The 18,850-nt window shown below is 35.3% G+C and overlaps 1 protein-coding gene across 2 annotated transcripts in view; it reads right to left on the bottom strand.

Moving 5' to 3' along the window:
* Positions 1-360: 360 nt before the first annotated feature.
* The window catches only part of LOC114655423 (leucine-rich repeat transmembrane neuronal protein 4-like), a 210,399-nt gene continuing 191,909 nt past the window's right edge, over positions 361-18,850 (bottom strand). For both annotated transcript variants that reach the window (XM_051920814.1, XM_028806400.2), the window contains exon 3: positions 361-822. Coding sequence is in view for 1 of the 2 variants with exons in the window: in XM_028806400.2 (XP_028662233.1) it covers positions 763-822 (60 nt within the window). In the remaining variant the exon portion in view is untranslated. The remainder of the gene's footprint in view (positions 823-18,850) is intronic.

Genomic DNA, 18,850 nt, shown 5'->3' with positions numbered 1-18,850 from the left:
CCTGACTAAAACTATATATATATATACCTTTAAAAACATAAAGTACAAGATAAAATTAGATACTACTGATTTTGTCATATGGTTTTTGGAATTCTTGTATTTTCATATTGAATTATTTACGTCAGTTATACCATCCAACTGGTCTATGATAATATACAGTGTGGCGTGCTCTTTAGACTGCTAAACAGCACAATTGTTTTAATTTCACAAAGGAATAAATTTATAGGATAATATTAAAAAAAAAAAGATAATCTAAACACATACATGTCAATGGCCCAATTAAATTTATTTAGTTTTTTTTTGGTGGCTTCTTTCCTACATGAGACAAAAATAATAAATCAGTCCAGAAAAGACAAAAAATAAATTTAAATGTTATTTATTGATTTTTACTTCATTTTTTTAGAAAACAGAACAAAAACACAATCCTGGTCAGGATACTACCTGTGAATTTATATAATATCTAAATTTTCAAAACAAAACCATAAAACCACAGCACAGCCCAGTCACTGCAAGGCTTTTATAAGTTCAGCAAAATAATAATTAAAAAAAAACTGTACTCATAATAAAAATGCCTTATTGTTTCTTCCATCAGTGAGATTTCACTTTTTTAAGTATTTTGCCACACTGACATTTCCACATGGATCAAGGCCAACTTCAGTTTATAGACTTCAACAGCCTTTCATTTCATAGAATGGCCATTTATAACACACTGGTCCTGAGTTAGAAGCCATTATACAATGCTGCCAGTGACTGTGTTGTCCCTCATGGAATTTTCAGTCCGCTACTTCCATAAACAGCTGCCCTTGTGAATGCCAGGCACTCCTACAAAAAAATAGAAAAAAATACTCTTTTAACACATTTATGAAATAGTATGTTTATTAGAAAGAATAAGATAAGGATATGTTTTAAAGCAAACCAGAAGACAGTTTTTTAGACATTTATGAGGAATTTGTTATATTGATTATAGTTATTCTGTTTCATCATTTTAAAAATTTAACATGTTCAAACTCTGGGGGGTGTATCAGCGTAAAGAAATTTTTAGCAGGGTTGCAAAATCATTTGTAAGGTGGACCAAAAACTTCCCTTGAGCTGAACAAGACAAATAATTTTTTGAAATACCTAATGATCAAAGATTTATTTAAAAAAAAAAAAACGCCCAATGTTAATGAAGGTAGTACAATCAGTCAGTCATTTTCTAATCCACTTAGTCCTGAACAGGGTTGCAGCCTTCTGGTAGGCGCTTATCCCAGCTAGCATATGGCATAAGGTAGGAACAAACCCAGGATGGGGTGCCAGTCCATCACAGGGCAAACACACACACAACCACACACTACGGCCAACTTAACATCGCCAATTCACCGAATATGCATGTCTCATGTCTGTGGGAGGAAACAGCAGCACCAAGTGGAAAACCATGTTGACATCGGGATGACATGCAAACTCGGGACACAAACCCGCACTACCACTGCTCCACTCTGCAGCCCGAAGGAAGTACAGCCCACCAAAAAAGATTAAATATATTGAAATATCCTTGGCCATAAAATGTTCAAGAAGAAGAATTGATATTGCATAAAATTTGCAAAAGCTCTTTCACTAAAGAAAAAAAAGATATTGTGCTTACAAACTATTTTACTCATTATATAATGCACTCTGTTCATCTTTTATTATACCTATGCATATACTGGGCTTAAATTACAGTATGAGGTTTATCTAGCTTTAAATATGAGAATTTGCTGTATAATATGCGAAAACTACTATGCTATTACAGTCCCTACATATCAAAATATTGATGTTTCGCTTCATACAGAATAACTCATGATAAAATCAATTTTAAAAACTTAATAGTCTACCTTTATGCTAACATTTTACCCATGAGATATGAATTACAAGAACTATATATTAAGAGTTGTGGCCTGTTTGGGTTTTGTTCCTGCCTTGTGCTTCATGGTGCCATGACAGTCACTAGATATGACATTAATGAGTTGATTAGGTGAGTTTTGAAATTCATAGATGGAAGTGTATATGAGCAATGCTGCAACTGAATGCACATTTACAGAATATTTTGAAATATGCTAAGCTATTAATTAACCAGATCTTGTTATTATCTGTTATGGTAGCTACCATTCTTCTATTTCTTCTTCTTCTTCTTCTTCTGCTTATTGTTGTTAATGATTACTGTTACTAACCCTGTGATGGAGTAGATTTTAAAGTGAATCTATGAATTAGTCCATTTATTTAACTGACAAGAGCCCATTGCCTATTGGGTTTACAAAATGAAGGTATTTATCAATAAAAGTAATTAGCAGCTAATTCATTAGCCTCTAATTTTTGTTAACAAAGCATAGGGAAGCACAAGGGTCACTTGTCTATGGGAAACATATTGCTCAAACTTTCTGAAACAGTGTCTGTTTTCTCCCAGGGTTTCCAAATACAATTGAATGTAAACAAAAGGTTTAACTACTAACTTCGACTACCAGCTCAATACTGAATAGTGCTTAACAATTTCCTTTACATCTTGGACTGAAAAGAAAAATCTTTGTCACGGTGTACTTCAGAGTGTCATACGAAACTTATTTACGTGTGCTATGTGGAGTTGTAAAAGGCTTATGATGGTGTATCCCATACTATCTTGTGGAATGTGCTTCAAGAATATGGGATTCAGAGGGCTACATGCCATTCATAGTCTATATTTGTGTTTGCATATTTCACATTAAGTCAAGAACACTCAATATGAGTATTGAACTCTGATGCATCTTATCCCTGCTTCAGTTCATGGTTTTCATGGAAAGGATATCAAGGCACATCATTTTAGAGCGGTGATTCCCAACGTGGGGCACACGCCCCACTGGGGTGCAATTTGATTTTGTAGTGGGGCAATTCGAGAATTTAGGTACGTTAAACAATTTATAAAATGAAAAAACAGAAATTTATTGTTAAAAATGATAGAAAAAAAAAATAATAATAATTTTTATTTTTTATAGGGACATTTATACATTTATATAAACATAGAAAGGATGGTGAAGAACCCTTTAATTTATGATTTTACATCTGGCTTGAGTTTTTCTACTTAGAAATCGTTTTTACCATTTAAGATAATATGAATTATGATTATAAAATGTTGCAATATAACAAAAATATAGTGGGTAGCGCTGCTGCCTTGCAGTTAGGAGACCTGGGTTTGCTTCCCGGGTCCTCCCTGCGTGGAGTTTGCATGTTCTCCACGTGTCTGCGTGGATTTCCTCCTGGTACTCACACAGTCCAAAGACATGCAGGTTAGGTGCATTAGCGATTCTCAATTGTCCCTAGTGTGTGCTTGGTGTGTGTATGTGTGTGTGTGCCCTGCGGTGGGCTGGCACCCTGCCCGGGCTTTGTTTCCTGCCTTGCGCCCTGTGTTGGCTGAGATTGGCTCCAGCAGACCCCTGTGACCCTGTAGTTAGGATATAGCAGGTTGGATAATGGATGGATGAATAAAATTATCAAAATATTACAGAAAAATCTGTCATTAAAGTTATTTTATATTTATGAATATCACGTCTCTTATTATATGTTTTCAAAACTGTGCTGTATTTTCATATTACTTCATATTATATTTTTTTTTTAACAATTTCTTAGTGATTTCTTTGTCAGTACTTTAACTATCCTTTCCCTCTTTTGTTTCCATGTTCTTTGGAAGCTTGTTTAGACCAAATTAATGACATTATGGGCTTTCTCCAGGTGATTAGGAGTTCACTTTTTGAATAAGTAATAATAAGAATGAGGTATACGTTACAGTGGGAGACATCATGATTTTAAAGAGGTTTAGGTGGGGCATGGCCAAGAAAAGGTTGGGAACCACTGTTTTAGAGTATCTTGTTTTTGGAACCTAGTAATTACATCTCTGCTTGTTGAAGATGATCTAGCCCCTTTGGTTTCATCAGGTTGGAGTCAGTGTCCACAAGTGCGGGTGTTGCAGTCAGGAGGAGAATCGACACCTCCAAATGTGCAGTCATTGTCCTCTTCTGCAAAACAGTAGTTTGCTCTCTTCAGATAAGGAGTGAAGTGATGCCTCAAGTGGAGGAGTTACACTATTGGGTTTTTGTTCATGAGTGATGGAAAAGATTGTGATATTGACCAGTGAATTGCTGCAGTGCAGTCTATATCCCAATCCCCATCTATGGATAGTGACTATGACAATGATATCATAATCACAAGCAACCAAAATGAGGTCACTGTGCGGTGTTGTTAGGTTAACCCTGTGTGATAAGAGCTCAGCAATATAGCAGAATCATTGAGTAGAAATATTGGATCTCCAGATCGACAGGAGCAAACTGAATGTAGGTTGGGCATATAGTTATATTGCTCCCTTGGTGCCTGTTTCAGGCAACAAGATCAGGATATGATAAAAGAATTACATCTTTCAGATGGGCTGGAGATATTCTGTGAACTTATCCATAGGTGCTAGAAGAAGTTGTTGAGCATAGGATGGCTTCATCAGTTTATTGCCACTGTGGCTCTTATCAGGATAAGCAGAGTGACTTCTTTAGGGTGGCACACTGCCATAGCAGGTGATTTTGAATCTGTGTTCAATTTCAATTTTTGTTTGGGTTTCGTCAGAGATCTCTTGTTAATAATCCAAATACACGCAAGACTAGGCTTCAGCTTGCGTGAACTATGTTGTAGAAAATGAGTACTTGTAAGGAAACATTGTTTATTTGGTATTGTTTTAAATTGATTCATTATAAGGAAAAAGAACATGCGGTGGATTTTAAGAAATGCACAGGTGGACAGGTGGTCATATTGGCAAATGTACTTGTAAATAGGCCAGGATTAGTAAGTGTGGTTGGGTGTACATATCTTTAAATAAAGAGCCAAATGACCAGAAGGACTACTCACTGTTTTTATTTATTTAGTTTCACAATGACGGAACTATCAGTAAAATTTGACCTACCTGGTGACTGAGCTTATTTATTTACATTTAGAAATCCACTGGGTTTGTTTTGGTTATAAGTGCAACTGATTTGCTTAAATACATTAAATTTATGGTAACCATCATTTTAAATTCTTTAAGTTATGCATGACTCAATGCAAGTGGAATACAGGGAAATACATTAGAAAGAGAGCTACTTAAAGTAGTTTATATTACATAAATGTTAAATGTGCTGGGTGCCTTGAGGGAATTTATATGAAGACATTGACCTTCTATCAAATTGGTATGCCTGGCATTTACATGTTTTAAAAGCATCTGAACAGATTACTTTGAAAATGTACTCAGTGATGAGTCTCTTTTTAAATTTGAATTGACAACATTTTGAGGAGTATCTCATTTTAAATTCTAGAAATCTGCCCATTTTTTATTTTTATTTTGGAAGTGCTGGTTGATTAAAGCTGGAAACTCTGGGCAATAAAAAAGAAATAAATTAAACTTCTGTCTGTACTGTTGTACATTATATATTACCGGATTAGTGTTTTAGAAGGGATGCCAGTGCCGAAGGGGTGATTTAGTTGTGCAAAACTATATCTATAGCTAGCAGACTAGACAGAGGATTATTACTTAAGCTTTATTACATTGTTTTATGTCTGTTTTCTCATTTTTTTTCCAAAAAAGATTAAGATAAAAAGATAGTTTGACAGTGTAAATTAATGTAAAATCAAATTATCTAATATTCCAGAAGAACTATTACATGAATCTTTCAAAATATTAGTGGAAAACATTTAAAAGTTCTTGTGTCATTTTGTGCTATTTGATTTCTTTTTTTCTGTTATTATTTGTTAGCATTTGCCCTTGCAGAATACACTTATTTCTATAAAATCTTCCCTTATTGATTTCTAAGCCTTTTATTCTGTCACTTAGACAGCTGATCCAACTAAAAATAAATATATTGACTCAAAGCCTAATTACCAACATTTCTCTAAGAAGCAGGTTTCTTAACATTTTTAACAGCAAATCTCTAAAAATATATTGAATATCCTTATACTTGACCCTGCCCAAATATGATAACTTTAATTTTCATTTGTTGTGAACATGTTACGGAACCCTACCATACTTTTCTAAAAGCAATGATTATATATCTTTCAAAGAGCTTTCCTTCATTTTACCTTCCACTTTTAAATATTGTGTATTTCTAAATCTATTATGGAATATTAATAAAAATCTAAATGATTTCTTCATTCCCAAGCTGTACTAGGAAACTTGTCTCTTTTCTTCTTGAACAAAATGGCTAACTTAATTAATAAAACTAAGCATCATATTTTCTCTCAATGCTTCATTACTTGATGATGAAGAAGGCTGTGCCTCTCTAAGAATCACGATCATGAAGTATCTCATCAGAACTGCAGTCCTAGTGGTTATTACTTTTTTGAGCATTTCTCATATCACATTTAACAAGGCCACATATAATACATGGGATATTTGCTAGCTGTGCAAGCCCAAACAACAGTATTCTTCTCTACATATTCTTCACACTTTCATTTAAAGATGTTTGAGCAATTTCCTCACCAGGAACATTAATGGAGAAAAAACACAGCACACCGATCAACGTGACTTCTGTTTTTGTCTATAAGCATTATCAGTTGGTATAAACCATGGTATCACAAAGCAATTTTTCATTGTGTTACAGAACTTATGTGTTAATCACAAAGTTATAATACAGAAAGTGTTATAAGTAAATCTGGACACTGAACTAAGGTTGTATCTTCAGGACAATTAGAGTACATCGGACCAGAGGGCCTTTGCACAACATTATAGTTGTGTTATTGTTTCCAGCCTCAGGCCTAGGGGAACCTGGGCCAGGTACAAGCCTCTGTTGCTACAGGGTGTAGCCACAGCAATATGGGTTCAAAAGCATAAAAGAAGCAGCCAACAGTTAGTAATCTATCACCATACTTTCTGTTCTTTTATTCTCATTTACCCAGACATATATAACTGCTTCAATATCAACTTGACGATTGGTTAAACAATGGAACATACCAGTTTCCTTTGGTTAAACAATGGCATTGTGGCTTACTATCAAGATGTACATATGCTGAATAGAGACCAATGTCCCCAGAATCATTCAATTTTCAAAGGAGGTAAATACAAACATTTTCTAAGGAAGCAGGCAGTTCTGTTATCACAGTACTGTACAGTATGATGATGAGACACCAATCAAAGCAGTCTGATGTTCAAGGCAGTAGACCCTTTTGTGTGGCAGGTAAATATCTATGTTCTGTAGACAATAGCTACCAGCAAAAACCTATAACAGTATTACTCAGGAAATTTGCCTTTTCACTTATCCCAGTCTCAAAAAAAGGGTGCCTATTGTCCCTTCATCTATTGGCTTTTCCATCTGTTGTTGTTATTGTGCACGTTTTTTTTTTTTTTTTAACTAAAAGCAACACACAGAAATATCCTTTTCTTTAAAACATCAATTTCTAGTCCATTACAAATGTCCTTTTCTTAAAAACTCCAATTTCTATCCCATTACACTACTGTTACCATCCTTACCATCCTGGGCCAGGTATAAGCTACTGTTGCTACAGAGTGTAGTCGCAGCGGCAAGGTGCCAAAAACATAAAATAGGAGCCAGAAGTTAGTGATAATATTTCATTTTATTCTGATTTACCCAGAAGTATATAACTGCTTCATTCTCTGCCTAGATCAACATATCGATTGGTTAAACAATGATACATACCAGTTTCCTTAGTTTAACAATAGTGTATACACATTTTCTTTGGTCAAACAATAGTATTGATGCCAACTATCAAGAAATACATATACCACCGTATGTTCTTTATACTGTAGACCAATGTTACCAGAACACATTAATTTTCAAACCAAGAAAATACAAACATTTCCTAAGGAGGCAGGTAATTCTGTCATTACAGTGCTGTACATTGATGAGATGGCCATCAAAGCTGATTGATCTTCAAAGCAAGAATCTATTTTTGCAATATTTTAATAATATTGTTTTACTATGTTGCTTACCAATAAGTTGCTTGTTAGGATCTTAGTTTACTTCTAGAAATATGACTTACAGATACAGCTACAGATATGATTGCCTTGTTGAAAATTTCAGCACTAGATTGCAAAGAGGCATACCTTAAGTAATTTTTATTATTTTAAATCCCTTAACTTAGTGAATTGTAACCCTTTAACACTAGAATTACCAGAGCCTACGAAAAAACTTGTATATCCGGCCCACCTTAAATCGCTTCTTAAATCCGTTCACACCTCTCCGCCAGCATCCTTTGTCCTCTAAATGTGCTGATAAAAGACAAGCTGCCAGCAGCCGGCTATTCTATCCCCCCACCGACTTAGAACGTGAGCAAAGTTTTCCCAGCTCATGACTTGATTGATTATGTGGGAGTGAAGTGGAGTTTTACAGTGGAAATAAGAGATTGTTATTCTAAAGTAATCTGTGTAAACACATTGTTAAAACAGAAACTTTGTCATATTTTAGTAATAAATGTTACAAAATGTAGTAGGCATAAACTATAGAATGTGTAAAGCCCGAGTTCCAAAGATCAAATAAACACTTTCACAAAAGCTTCAAGGATGGTACAACAGCCTCCGTGGCGTAGCGCGTTAAGATTTGCCTCTTAAAGCACAACAGCTCTGCTGCCTCACAGACCTGAGTTTGATTCCCCACTGGGGATAAAATGTTGCTTTTTTTTTTTCTTTTTAACCTCAAACGGACATAAAATTTATAAATTGGTATGCACTGTCAGTTAATGAGATCGTTATATTTTCATGTGGGATGCTCCTTTTAAAATATTTTTTTAACAATTGAGACTGCAATTAACAGGAACAACTGTCCTTATAACTGTTATTTTTAAGATCCATAACACACAGACAGACGAGCACTGCATAATAGAGAGACAGACAGGCAGAGATATATAAATAAACAGGGAAGGCACATGTACTGAAAGAAAAAAAAAGATCAACGTGCGTTGTTTCTGCAGCACTGAATGAGCTCACCCGCTCTAACATCACCCTTCCCCCGATCTGACTCTCTAAGTAACAGCGCAAGTACAGACACAAATCAAGTGCATGTGTGTACTGTATAATATTAACAAAAAGAGCAGCTTACTACTGAAAACGGCAAATATAGGAGTGAGTGGGGATCGAACCAGGACTCTTGATTACACTTGATTTGTGTCTGTACTTGCGCTGTTACTTAAATATGACAAAGTTTCTGTTTTAACAATGTGTTTACACAGATTACTTTAGAATAACAATCTCTTATTTCCACTGTAAAACTCCACTTCACTCCCACATAATCAATCAAGTCATGAGCTGGGAAAAGTTCGCTCACGTTCTAACTCGGTGGGGGGATGGAATAGCCGGCTGCTGGCAGCTTGTCTTTTATCAGCATATTTAGAGGACAAAGGATGCTGGCGGAGAGGTGTGAACGGATTTAAGAAGCGATTTAAGGTGGGCCGGATATACGAGTTTTTTCGTAGGCTCTGGTAATTCTAGTGTTAAAAAGAATCAATCACATCAAACTCTTGATGGTACTCCTTTATTGTGAAAAACTCATTTTAATTAGTAACTCTAATATAAACATTGGCAAGAACAATGAAACCATCCATCCATTTTCCAACCCGCTAAATCCGAACACAGGGGTCTGCTGGAGCCAATCCCAGCCAACACAGGGCAGGAAACAATCCCGGGCAGGGTGCCAACCCACCGCAGGACACACACAAACACACCCACACACCAAGCACACACACATTAGGGCCAATTTAGAATCACCAATCCACCTAACCTGCATGTCTTTGGACTGTGGGAGGAAACCCACGCAGACACGGGGAGAACATGCAAACTCCACGCAGGGAGGACCCGGGAAGCGAACCCAGGTCCCCAGATCTCCCAACTGCAAGGCAGCAGCGCTACCCACTGCGCCACCGTGCCGCCCGAACAATGAAACTCTTTGCAAAAATCATCTGTGTTTGCTATTTATTTTTTTTTTCAAATTTAGCCCAAAGACAGCAGCAGCAGTGGTACCAATGCAGAAACTAACCTTGGATACAGACAAGTCCATATCAAGCTGCACTTACACATACACCCAGTTTCGTTCATAATTTAGAGTGCCTAACCAATCTAATATACACATTTCTGGAATAAGCAAAAAAATTAAAAATACCACGTTATACATGTGCACATAGGAACCACCTTCCTGGCTCTGGTGAGGTAAGCAGTTCCACCTCAGGATGAGAGGGGGTGCTGACACTAACAACATGGTCTCTTTCTCCAGTAGCATCGAAGGGCCAATGAATGAAAACTTTGCCACACACCTTCATAAGACCCCCCCCCACCCAACTCCACACCAATGCTACTAAAACCAGGCCACCTTTTAACAGCAAAGATGGAAGACTGAGTCTCCAAATCTCAATCCACAGAAGAAACATGGATAACAAGAGCCATGAGACTGTATTTCAGTTGAGATTAAAAAGGTGGAAAAGTTCTTTTATGATGCAAAAATTGGTAATTGTGCCTTTTTGAAGTACTATATTTCTGGAATCTGAATATGTATTTTTTTAAGTTAATGAGGAGTATTTGTATGTTATATAATGAGAATATATTTGTATTTTCTAAAACAAGACACAATTTGTCATGTGTGCTGTGGCAGATGGCCAGGGCCTTTACCCGGCCAGGATGCCCAAAGTGTGGAAGGACCAGGGAAAAGAGGATTATAGGGACAGTTTCTTCCCCAGGCCGATAGAGGGCAGCCCCCTTGGTCTTCAGTGGGGCCAAGAGTTATGAGCATGGTGGCTCAACCCTGTTGGAACCTGTGGCCTCCGCCAGGGGGCGCATAGACCTTTCCAGGGCCTTATTTAGTCACGCTTCCGCCACACCTGGAAGTGTGACCAGAAGAAGCTCGTTAGGCACCTGGAGTCCATCCAGGTGCCTTATAAAAAGGAGCCGCCTCACTCCATAAGGGAGAGAGACGGGAGGAGAGGACAAAGCCTGAAGAGGAGTGGAGGGAGAAGGACTGGCGGCAGAAGGGACTGAAAGCTGTTAGTGGTGTTGTGTTGTGCTTACTGGTAAAAACTGTAAATAAATGTGTGGGGTGTGGCAAAACTTGTCTCCTGCCTGTCTGTGTCTGGGTTAGCGTGGCGGTACACCCCCTAGTGGCTCACAATGCATTCTTCTTAGTCATCCACAGAACGATAATCTAAATGATATTTTATAATTAATCAAAAGTTTTAGTAAATAACTATGATCCCCTGTTACATAAATGTAGCAGTCTGTGCGACTTGATAGATAAAAGGAAAATTCCTAAGAAATTTTAATTTGATTTTAGTAGCTTTTTCCAATACAATCTATGAGGCTCAAAAGGTATCTGAAACCTTTATGTTTATAAAAGATGTTTATAAAAGTTCATCACTCATAGGAGACTCAAACTGCCAGCTCAAGTCAGGGTCAGATTAAAACTTTACGTTGCCCTTGGGCATCAGCAGTTTAGAGACAAATAAAATATAACACATATACTCTAAAAACCAATAAGCCAGTGTTAAAGCTGAACAAACTTCCAAAAGGTAAGCACCTGAAACTTATATACATTTTCTTAAATTCCAAATGAAGGCCCGTAAGAGTGGGTTGCTATTAGAATCTGTGAAATCAAACCATAATTGTTTCTAATTTGTGAATCACAATTTTGCTATGCCTTCCAACATACACAAAACCACAGCATAGGTTTGCTTTTTCAAATTATCTTTAGCTTTATAAACTTTATCTAGTTGTTTTTGTTTCAAAAATTAAAACAAACAAACAAAATAAGACCTAGGGATACCTGTTGTAATTATGTTTACTAGAGCAAGGTAATAAAATGTGAACAAAATGCATAAGAAAAATATGTAAATTAATGTTAATCTGTCCCTGGCTCAAGTGTTTTGCATAAATTTAGTTTTTTGTTAAGGATAGTTGTAAATTGGATGGATTTTCAATTTCCTTTACTTGATGTTGTTTATGTAGTAGAACATATTATTACAATATACAGTATTAGAATGAAAGTTATATTTTACTAATAAAGCACTTGAGGATAAAACATTAATTCAACACAGTATTTTTTTAACCAAAAATTAATAATACATTTGCTCTCACAAAAAGCTGTCCATGCAACAGCAGCCTATTCTGAGAGTCAGCTGACCTTCGCTTCCACAGTGTTTGTGCAGAAGATAGCATGTCCATCAGACAACAATATTAAACTTCTATAATATAATATTAGGTCAGCCTTACATACCGAACACGTAAAACCCTGTCCTAAAATCAGGCTGCATGGAAGGTACAGTGAGAGTTGACTAGCCCCACTTTTTTAGGCAGCTGGGTAGTTTGAAAAACACAGAATGAGGCATCAGAAGTGCACAACACTTTCTCACTACTTTCAAAACCATACAACTTGCTGTGACAAATTAGGCATATGGTTAACAACATGCATTGTAATTTTCATCAACTCTAAAAAAGTCATTTTGAGGGTTATAAAATGGTATACTATTTTTACATTTTTTAGACTAAGAATTTATTTTGATGTTTCTTATAATGTTCTAGTTTTACATCTCAGATGTTTTTACTGCCACAGAAAATGTGTAACTTTATTTCATTACAAGTTCTTGAAAGGTTCAAATGAGAATTTGGTGGAAGCCTGAGCATGATAATCTTTAAAGTTAGTTGAAGTAAGAGTGTATTGCCCTTCCTGCAACTTAATGATTTATATATAGTCATATGGTAAATGTAACTGCATATTAAAATACTCTAAATAAGCTTCTGTAAAAGTTATGCGACTAGTCTTAAATTAATGATAGCATAGCAAAGAAAGACCATCCTTTCTTAGAAGCAGTTGACAAAAACACTATTGAATGTGAAATGGACTATATGTTTGCATTTTTAGAGAAGCTATTTAAAAAATTAAACGGCAATACATCACATTCCCAAGGTAAGACCATTAACTGTTTATTGAGCAAAAAGCTGTATTATTCATATCTTATTCTTGGAGAAAAATGTGGGTAGTACATTTAATACAATATAGACAGGAAAAAAGTCACACTCTCAAAAATAACAGACTGATTACTCAATGTAGTGGAAGGATTTCTTCTTAGGTTGACTGGCAAGACATTTGTTTTCTGTATTCCATGCGAGGTAAAGACCTGAGTGCCCATCCCACAAGCCTAATACTGTAAAGTGAGTGCTGCCATAGTGATGAGAACCCAATTACATACCATCTGATTCTGTAAACAGAATTTTATTTAGTGTATGTTTACTTACCATGCATGCTTTCTTTGTATATTATTTGCTGCTCGCTTTTACAGATACTGGTGTAAATCAACAAATACCTGCCATTAATTTACTTGAGCTGACCGTGAATGGAATTAGGCATTTACTGTACATGGTCTTCATTTTCTTCTTATGGAGGATAGATAATTTTTTATCTGGGTTTGCATAATCTGAGGACAACCAAACATTTTTTTCAGAATAAAGGGTTTACACATGCAATGTCATTATGAAAATACTTAGTAATCTGCTTAAGATATCAGCATTTACGCACAGGTAAACACACTCCGTGTTAAAATATTAAATTGTGTTCACCTACTACATCTACAACTTGCATTAATGCTAATTAGTAAGTGTGCATAACTGTTTGAGAGTAGTTTTTGTAATCAGCCTATATGTACTGCTATGTACATGGTACGTTTCTAATATTTGTGCATTTTAATTATCACGTCAATGTAATGGCCATGTAAATGTTTTATCTCTTATTGCTCTTCATTTACCTGATTCATCTGAGGGTTTATAACTGATAACTGCAGACTATATTAGCAACTGATATTTATGGTTCATTATGCATAATTGGTTAAAATGCTTGTTGTCATGAGAAGCATTTATCATTTTTCTGCATTGAAATATTTGAAAACTAGAATCTGTTTCCTCAGTCTGCTGAACTGTAAATGAAATATGGTGATAAAATACTTGCATGAAATGCCAGGAATATTATGTTTTAAAGAGTATTAATCAATCTAAAATGAACAAAAAAATAGAATGACAGCAAATAATTAAAATCAACATAATCAAAAACAGAATCAGGTCATTATTTCCAGTATCTACACATGAAATAAATAGGTAAAGAATATTATGTTTTAAAGAATATTAATCAATGTAAAATGAAAAAGAAAATAGAATGACAGCAAATAATTAAAAACAAAATAATCAAAAACACAATAGCATCTACACATGAAATAAATAGGTAAAGATTATAAGCACCAAGACAGAGACAATGTTAAAAATGTCTCCCAGGTTTGGCTTTCCTATGACTCTGTCTACAAAAGTGTTTAGCTGTTCTCCTCTCTGAAGTCTACAAATTTTAGAAGCATTCTTTACATTTTGCAACATAAATGCACTGTAAACCATGAAATAACTGTGAGCTTCAAGCAGGAGATTCAGTTGCAATTAGTAAAATAGTGTTTCTTATGTTTTCCTCCTAGTTGAGTGCCTTGTGACAAATAAAAGAATAGCTTTTGTGTTTCTAGCTCTATTTTTTTCATATTTTTTGATACAATCCAGACTCAGTAAATGCAGTTTTTATATAAGTAAATTTAATGACATTTTTTCTAACTAAATAGTCTACTTTCATTTTTACATACTATTTTTCTACATTCACTTATTTTCATCTTATTTAGTTAAATACAAAACAAATGACAGTAAACGAAGGTTAAATGAATGCAAAATAAAATACAGTAAAGTAGTTTCTCTGCTATCTGGTTGGTATCGTCTATCTACAATTATAGTATAAGTAAGACAAAAGCAAGCTCTCACAGACCAGTGGCACTGATATAGAGATAAACATATATAATCTACATAAAAAGTACATTTTTTTGTGTGAGTAAGTTTTTTAAATTGGATTCTCTCGTTTCTTATCTTAATTTCACTGACAATTTCCTTTAGGTCTCACCTACTATTTAATAACTTGGAGAAGGATTTCTATGTATTATGGACAGTAACTAGTATTTAAAAGCACAAAGCTTCAACTATGACGCAGCTCAGTTCTTTTACTAAACTACAACCCATGGAAGCAGAACTTGTCCCTACGGCTTTGCATATTTTGTCCATGCCAAGTGTTAGACATTGCAACCAGCTCAGCAAGCTCCTGCTTGATTACTAAAATATCCAGCAGAACCTTCAAAAGTTCATATGTTAACCTTTGTTTCTTTGACGGACCAAGATGGCTTGTTTTCTTAACACTACCTGTGCAAATATCTCATTCACCGAAGACGAACCATCAAGTGTGTGCTTGAGAAATGGATGTCACTGAGGTGATAATAAATAAGCATGAATTTCTTAATTAGTGCTCATTGGTTTGTTATATTGGGGTCTGTATAGTAAGGTGCATTTGGGTAATATTTTCACAAAGAATATTTTCTTATATTTTGCACTGTAACATTATTTAGATTAGTAATTTTATTGAGGTTCTGATTATTATTGTTAGTAGCTTTTTTATTCAGATTCATTTTTATCCAAAAAAGTTCACTAATAACACATTGTCTTTCTAGCATTTTAGTGTCACTGATAAAGAATTGAGCCCCTATGAGAAAGCCTGACATTATCTTAAAATAAAATCTTGAATTCTCCCATATCTTAGACAAATTTCACACTGCAGTAACTTGAAATATGGATTTTCACTGCGCACACTGTTGCACATGCCCTGTTGTTAGGTGTTATACCGGCGCACAACACTTAGTGAACGACGACTGCAATACCAATGCCTATGTCAACATGCAACATAGTAAATTCTCTCCTCAAGAAGGATCACTTCAAGTAAAACATACAGTCCTAAGTCTGTTAAAGAGCAGCCCAGCACTTCCGGCCAAGAAGAAACATTTTAAAGTTGTTTTTAGAAATTACAGTATAACTGTCAGTGACACTGTTAGTAACATTACTGACTGATGTTACTGGTTTATATCCTATGCAGTGGTCTGATTTGCTTCCTTTTATCGTCATTTTCGGTTTAAGATAATGCAATGTCTATAGTGCACTAATAATACAGTGGCTATGCAGAGCCTCCTTTTGGTTATGTGGAGCCGTCATGCATACTAGCAATGAAGGTGAAAGACATGGGTGTGCATTTTAATATCAACGTTCTAACAGATATAAGGAAAATAAAATGTGGTTATTATTAACTATCCATTTTGGTACCATAACCGTCCAATTCCAAACCCCATATTGGTTTAGGAAAAAGTCTACTAACAATATGTACAAATCACCAACACCAGTATCACTACCACATCTACTAAGTACAATACATTCAAATCACCAGCACCAATATCAATAACACATCTACCAAATGCAATAAATTCTTATATTCTTTATGGATTGATGGCTGCTTTGTTAGTGTGGTCATACTGTAAGTACTTCTTCCAGATTTCTTAACTTCAGTTTCCTGTTTTTAGTCTCTCTTTTGGCAGTACACCCTGACTTCTTTAAGTATTTGCAGCAACAAATTTCTTATTTTAATTTATACATATAAATTTATTGAATATCTTGTATAATTAACATCATAGGCATATGAATCTACATGTAACACACCAGTGAAGTTTGTTGTGATGTAACACACCATGGCATTGCATACTGGCTTTATTTGCTTCATTAGAAGTCTGAATTGATGACGGTCAAGAAGAAATAAAATTTACACCAATATAAGACATAAAGATGACAGAAGGATACAGCAGATTGTATGATGAACTTCGGCTCTCCAAATAATAAATAATGGAAAAACTAACTAAGCTAATAGTATTGTATCCATTAGCAATTATGTAAATAAGTACATTTTAGCATAATGGAAATGTATTTATAAAGGGTTGACAGAGAGCACCAAGTGCGAGGAGCTGCTGCAGCAAAGAGAGAGAGTGACCTCTAACCAAGATTTACGAAGATAAAGTTGCAGCCTCTTGCCAATGTCAGAGAGTTGCCAGCTGAGCTCAAAATCATACACTGCTGCTTGGTGCTGCTGGGCCCTTGGGTCTCCCTTGGCTTTTGTTGATCCTTTAAAAAGATATCTTTAAATATTTAACTGTTCTTATTGATGAAGTTTAGTGCCCAATTAGATTATGTGAGATCTATATGGCTGTTACTGAACACTTAATAAGACCACATTCAAGTTAAGTGCTATTTAGGCTCTTGTATGTCAATTCTCCATCCCAGGCATTGTGAGAGGGGCACATATGCAGTTATTCAGGCTAAGGACACAGAGATATATATCTGTGCTGTGGCTGTCAGGGATATAGTGGAGAGTGATAAGTGGTCTGCAAGAGGAAACCTCTGTTGTGACTTGCTTAAAGTTCATCAGAGTTAAAGGAAAATTATTTTCAATGACAATACACAGCTCAATACTATATTCTGTCATACCAAATGAAATCATACAGAATGAGAAAGAACTCTACACAATATTATATACCAAGTATTACTTAAATATCAAACTACATAATTAAAATATCAGGAGACTGTTCAAGGAGTCATTTAAAAATGTTAGTATAACAGTAAGTTGAATAAAGATAGAAAAAGTAAATGAAACTGACTGATTAACATATACTAAAGTTACAAAGTTCTATAACATCCATCCATGCTAATTAATAAACTGATCAAGAAAGACAATTAAAACTGCAAACAATGATTCAATTAATACTCAGGTGACCACTAGCAAAGAAAAAAATGTTTAAGTAAATAAATGGCTCCTCTTGCTCTTAATTAATCTAAGCTGATTTAAGGCATTGATTGCTCATATGCAGTTAAATCCAAAGCAAATCATCCAACTTACTCAAGAATCTTCACAACTCTGAAAAAACACCAGAAGGAAGGCTCTTTAATCTGATTTTGTTCTTCTTTTTGGTAAAGATACTTGCATCACATCATTGTTTTCTGCTTAATTTTATGGGATTTGTTGAGAATGCTTAAAATGACCACCAAAGATGCATCTAAAATACCAAAGAGTTCTTTAAGTACATCACACTGAATAATGCACTTCATAATTTAAAAAAACAGATTATGGCTATTTATATAGATTTTGTAATGTTAATATCATCATCATTTTCTTTCATGGTGCCAGCATTTTGTGCTGAGCTGATCATGCCACCCTTTCTCCAGCAACTTCCTCTACCTCATCTTGTAGAATTCCTAGATGCTCTGAGGTCAGTTGAGAAACACAGCTCCTCCAGCATTTTCTTTCAATGGTTGATGACTAGTCTGATTCTTCAACTATTCAACTATATTCTTTGCACTATTTTGTACCTTTTCAATGTTAACTGGTAAGCTCCCATTGTTTCCATGTATCCAAGATGGGCTACCATGTTGGGGTTTTCAACCACATGCTATTCCTCCCCATTTTTGTCTCTCTTCACTCCTCTTAACTCCTATTGAGAAGCTAGTTCTACTGCAACCTTTTCTCATATAGCAGAGCATCTCACCCTATCCTGAACAGTGAGCCCAGCAATGCTGAGAATAAACCTAATTTTGGCTATTTGTAATTGCACTCTTATTCTTTCAGTCATTACCAACAGCTTGCGACTATAGGTGAGGATTTGGAGGTGATAATTCTCATTTCAACCACATTACATTCAATTATGAACTGTTCCACTTCATTCCACGGATTACGATCAAATAAGGTCAAGGGAACAAAACCATCACCAAAGCTCAACTGCACCTTGATATCTTCTCTGTTAAAATCATGGAAAGGAGAGGTTTGGTGTTTGATCATGGAGCACCTGGCAGCCATTTTCTGTTTTGTTTTGGATTTCATTGCATGGCACAATTCTTATGATTTATGCAAGGAAACAACACTACTTACAAAATCAGCTAGATATTTTGTACTTTGAGCAAGGTGCAATTAATATTAATACATCTACATTT

The sequence above is a fragment of the Erpetoichthys calabaricus genome, chromosome 1, assembly GCF_900747795.2.
Source record: "Erpetoichthys calabaricus chromosome 1, fErpCal1.3, whole genome shotgun sequence".
Taxonomy (NCBI): Eukaryota; Metazoa; Chordata; class Cladistia; order Polypteriformes; family Polypteridae; genus Erpetoichthys; species Erpetoichthys calabaricus.
This window is presented reverse-complemented; position numbering and strand designations above follow the sequence as displayed.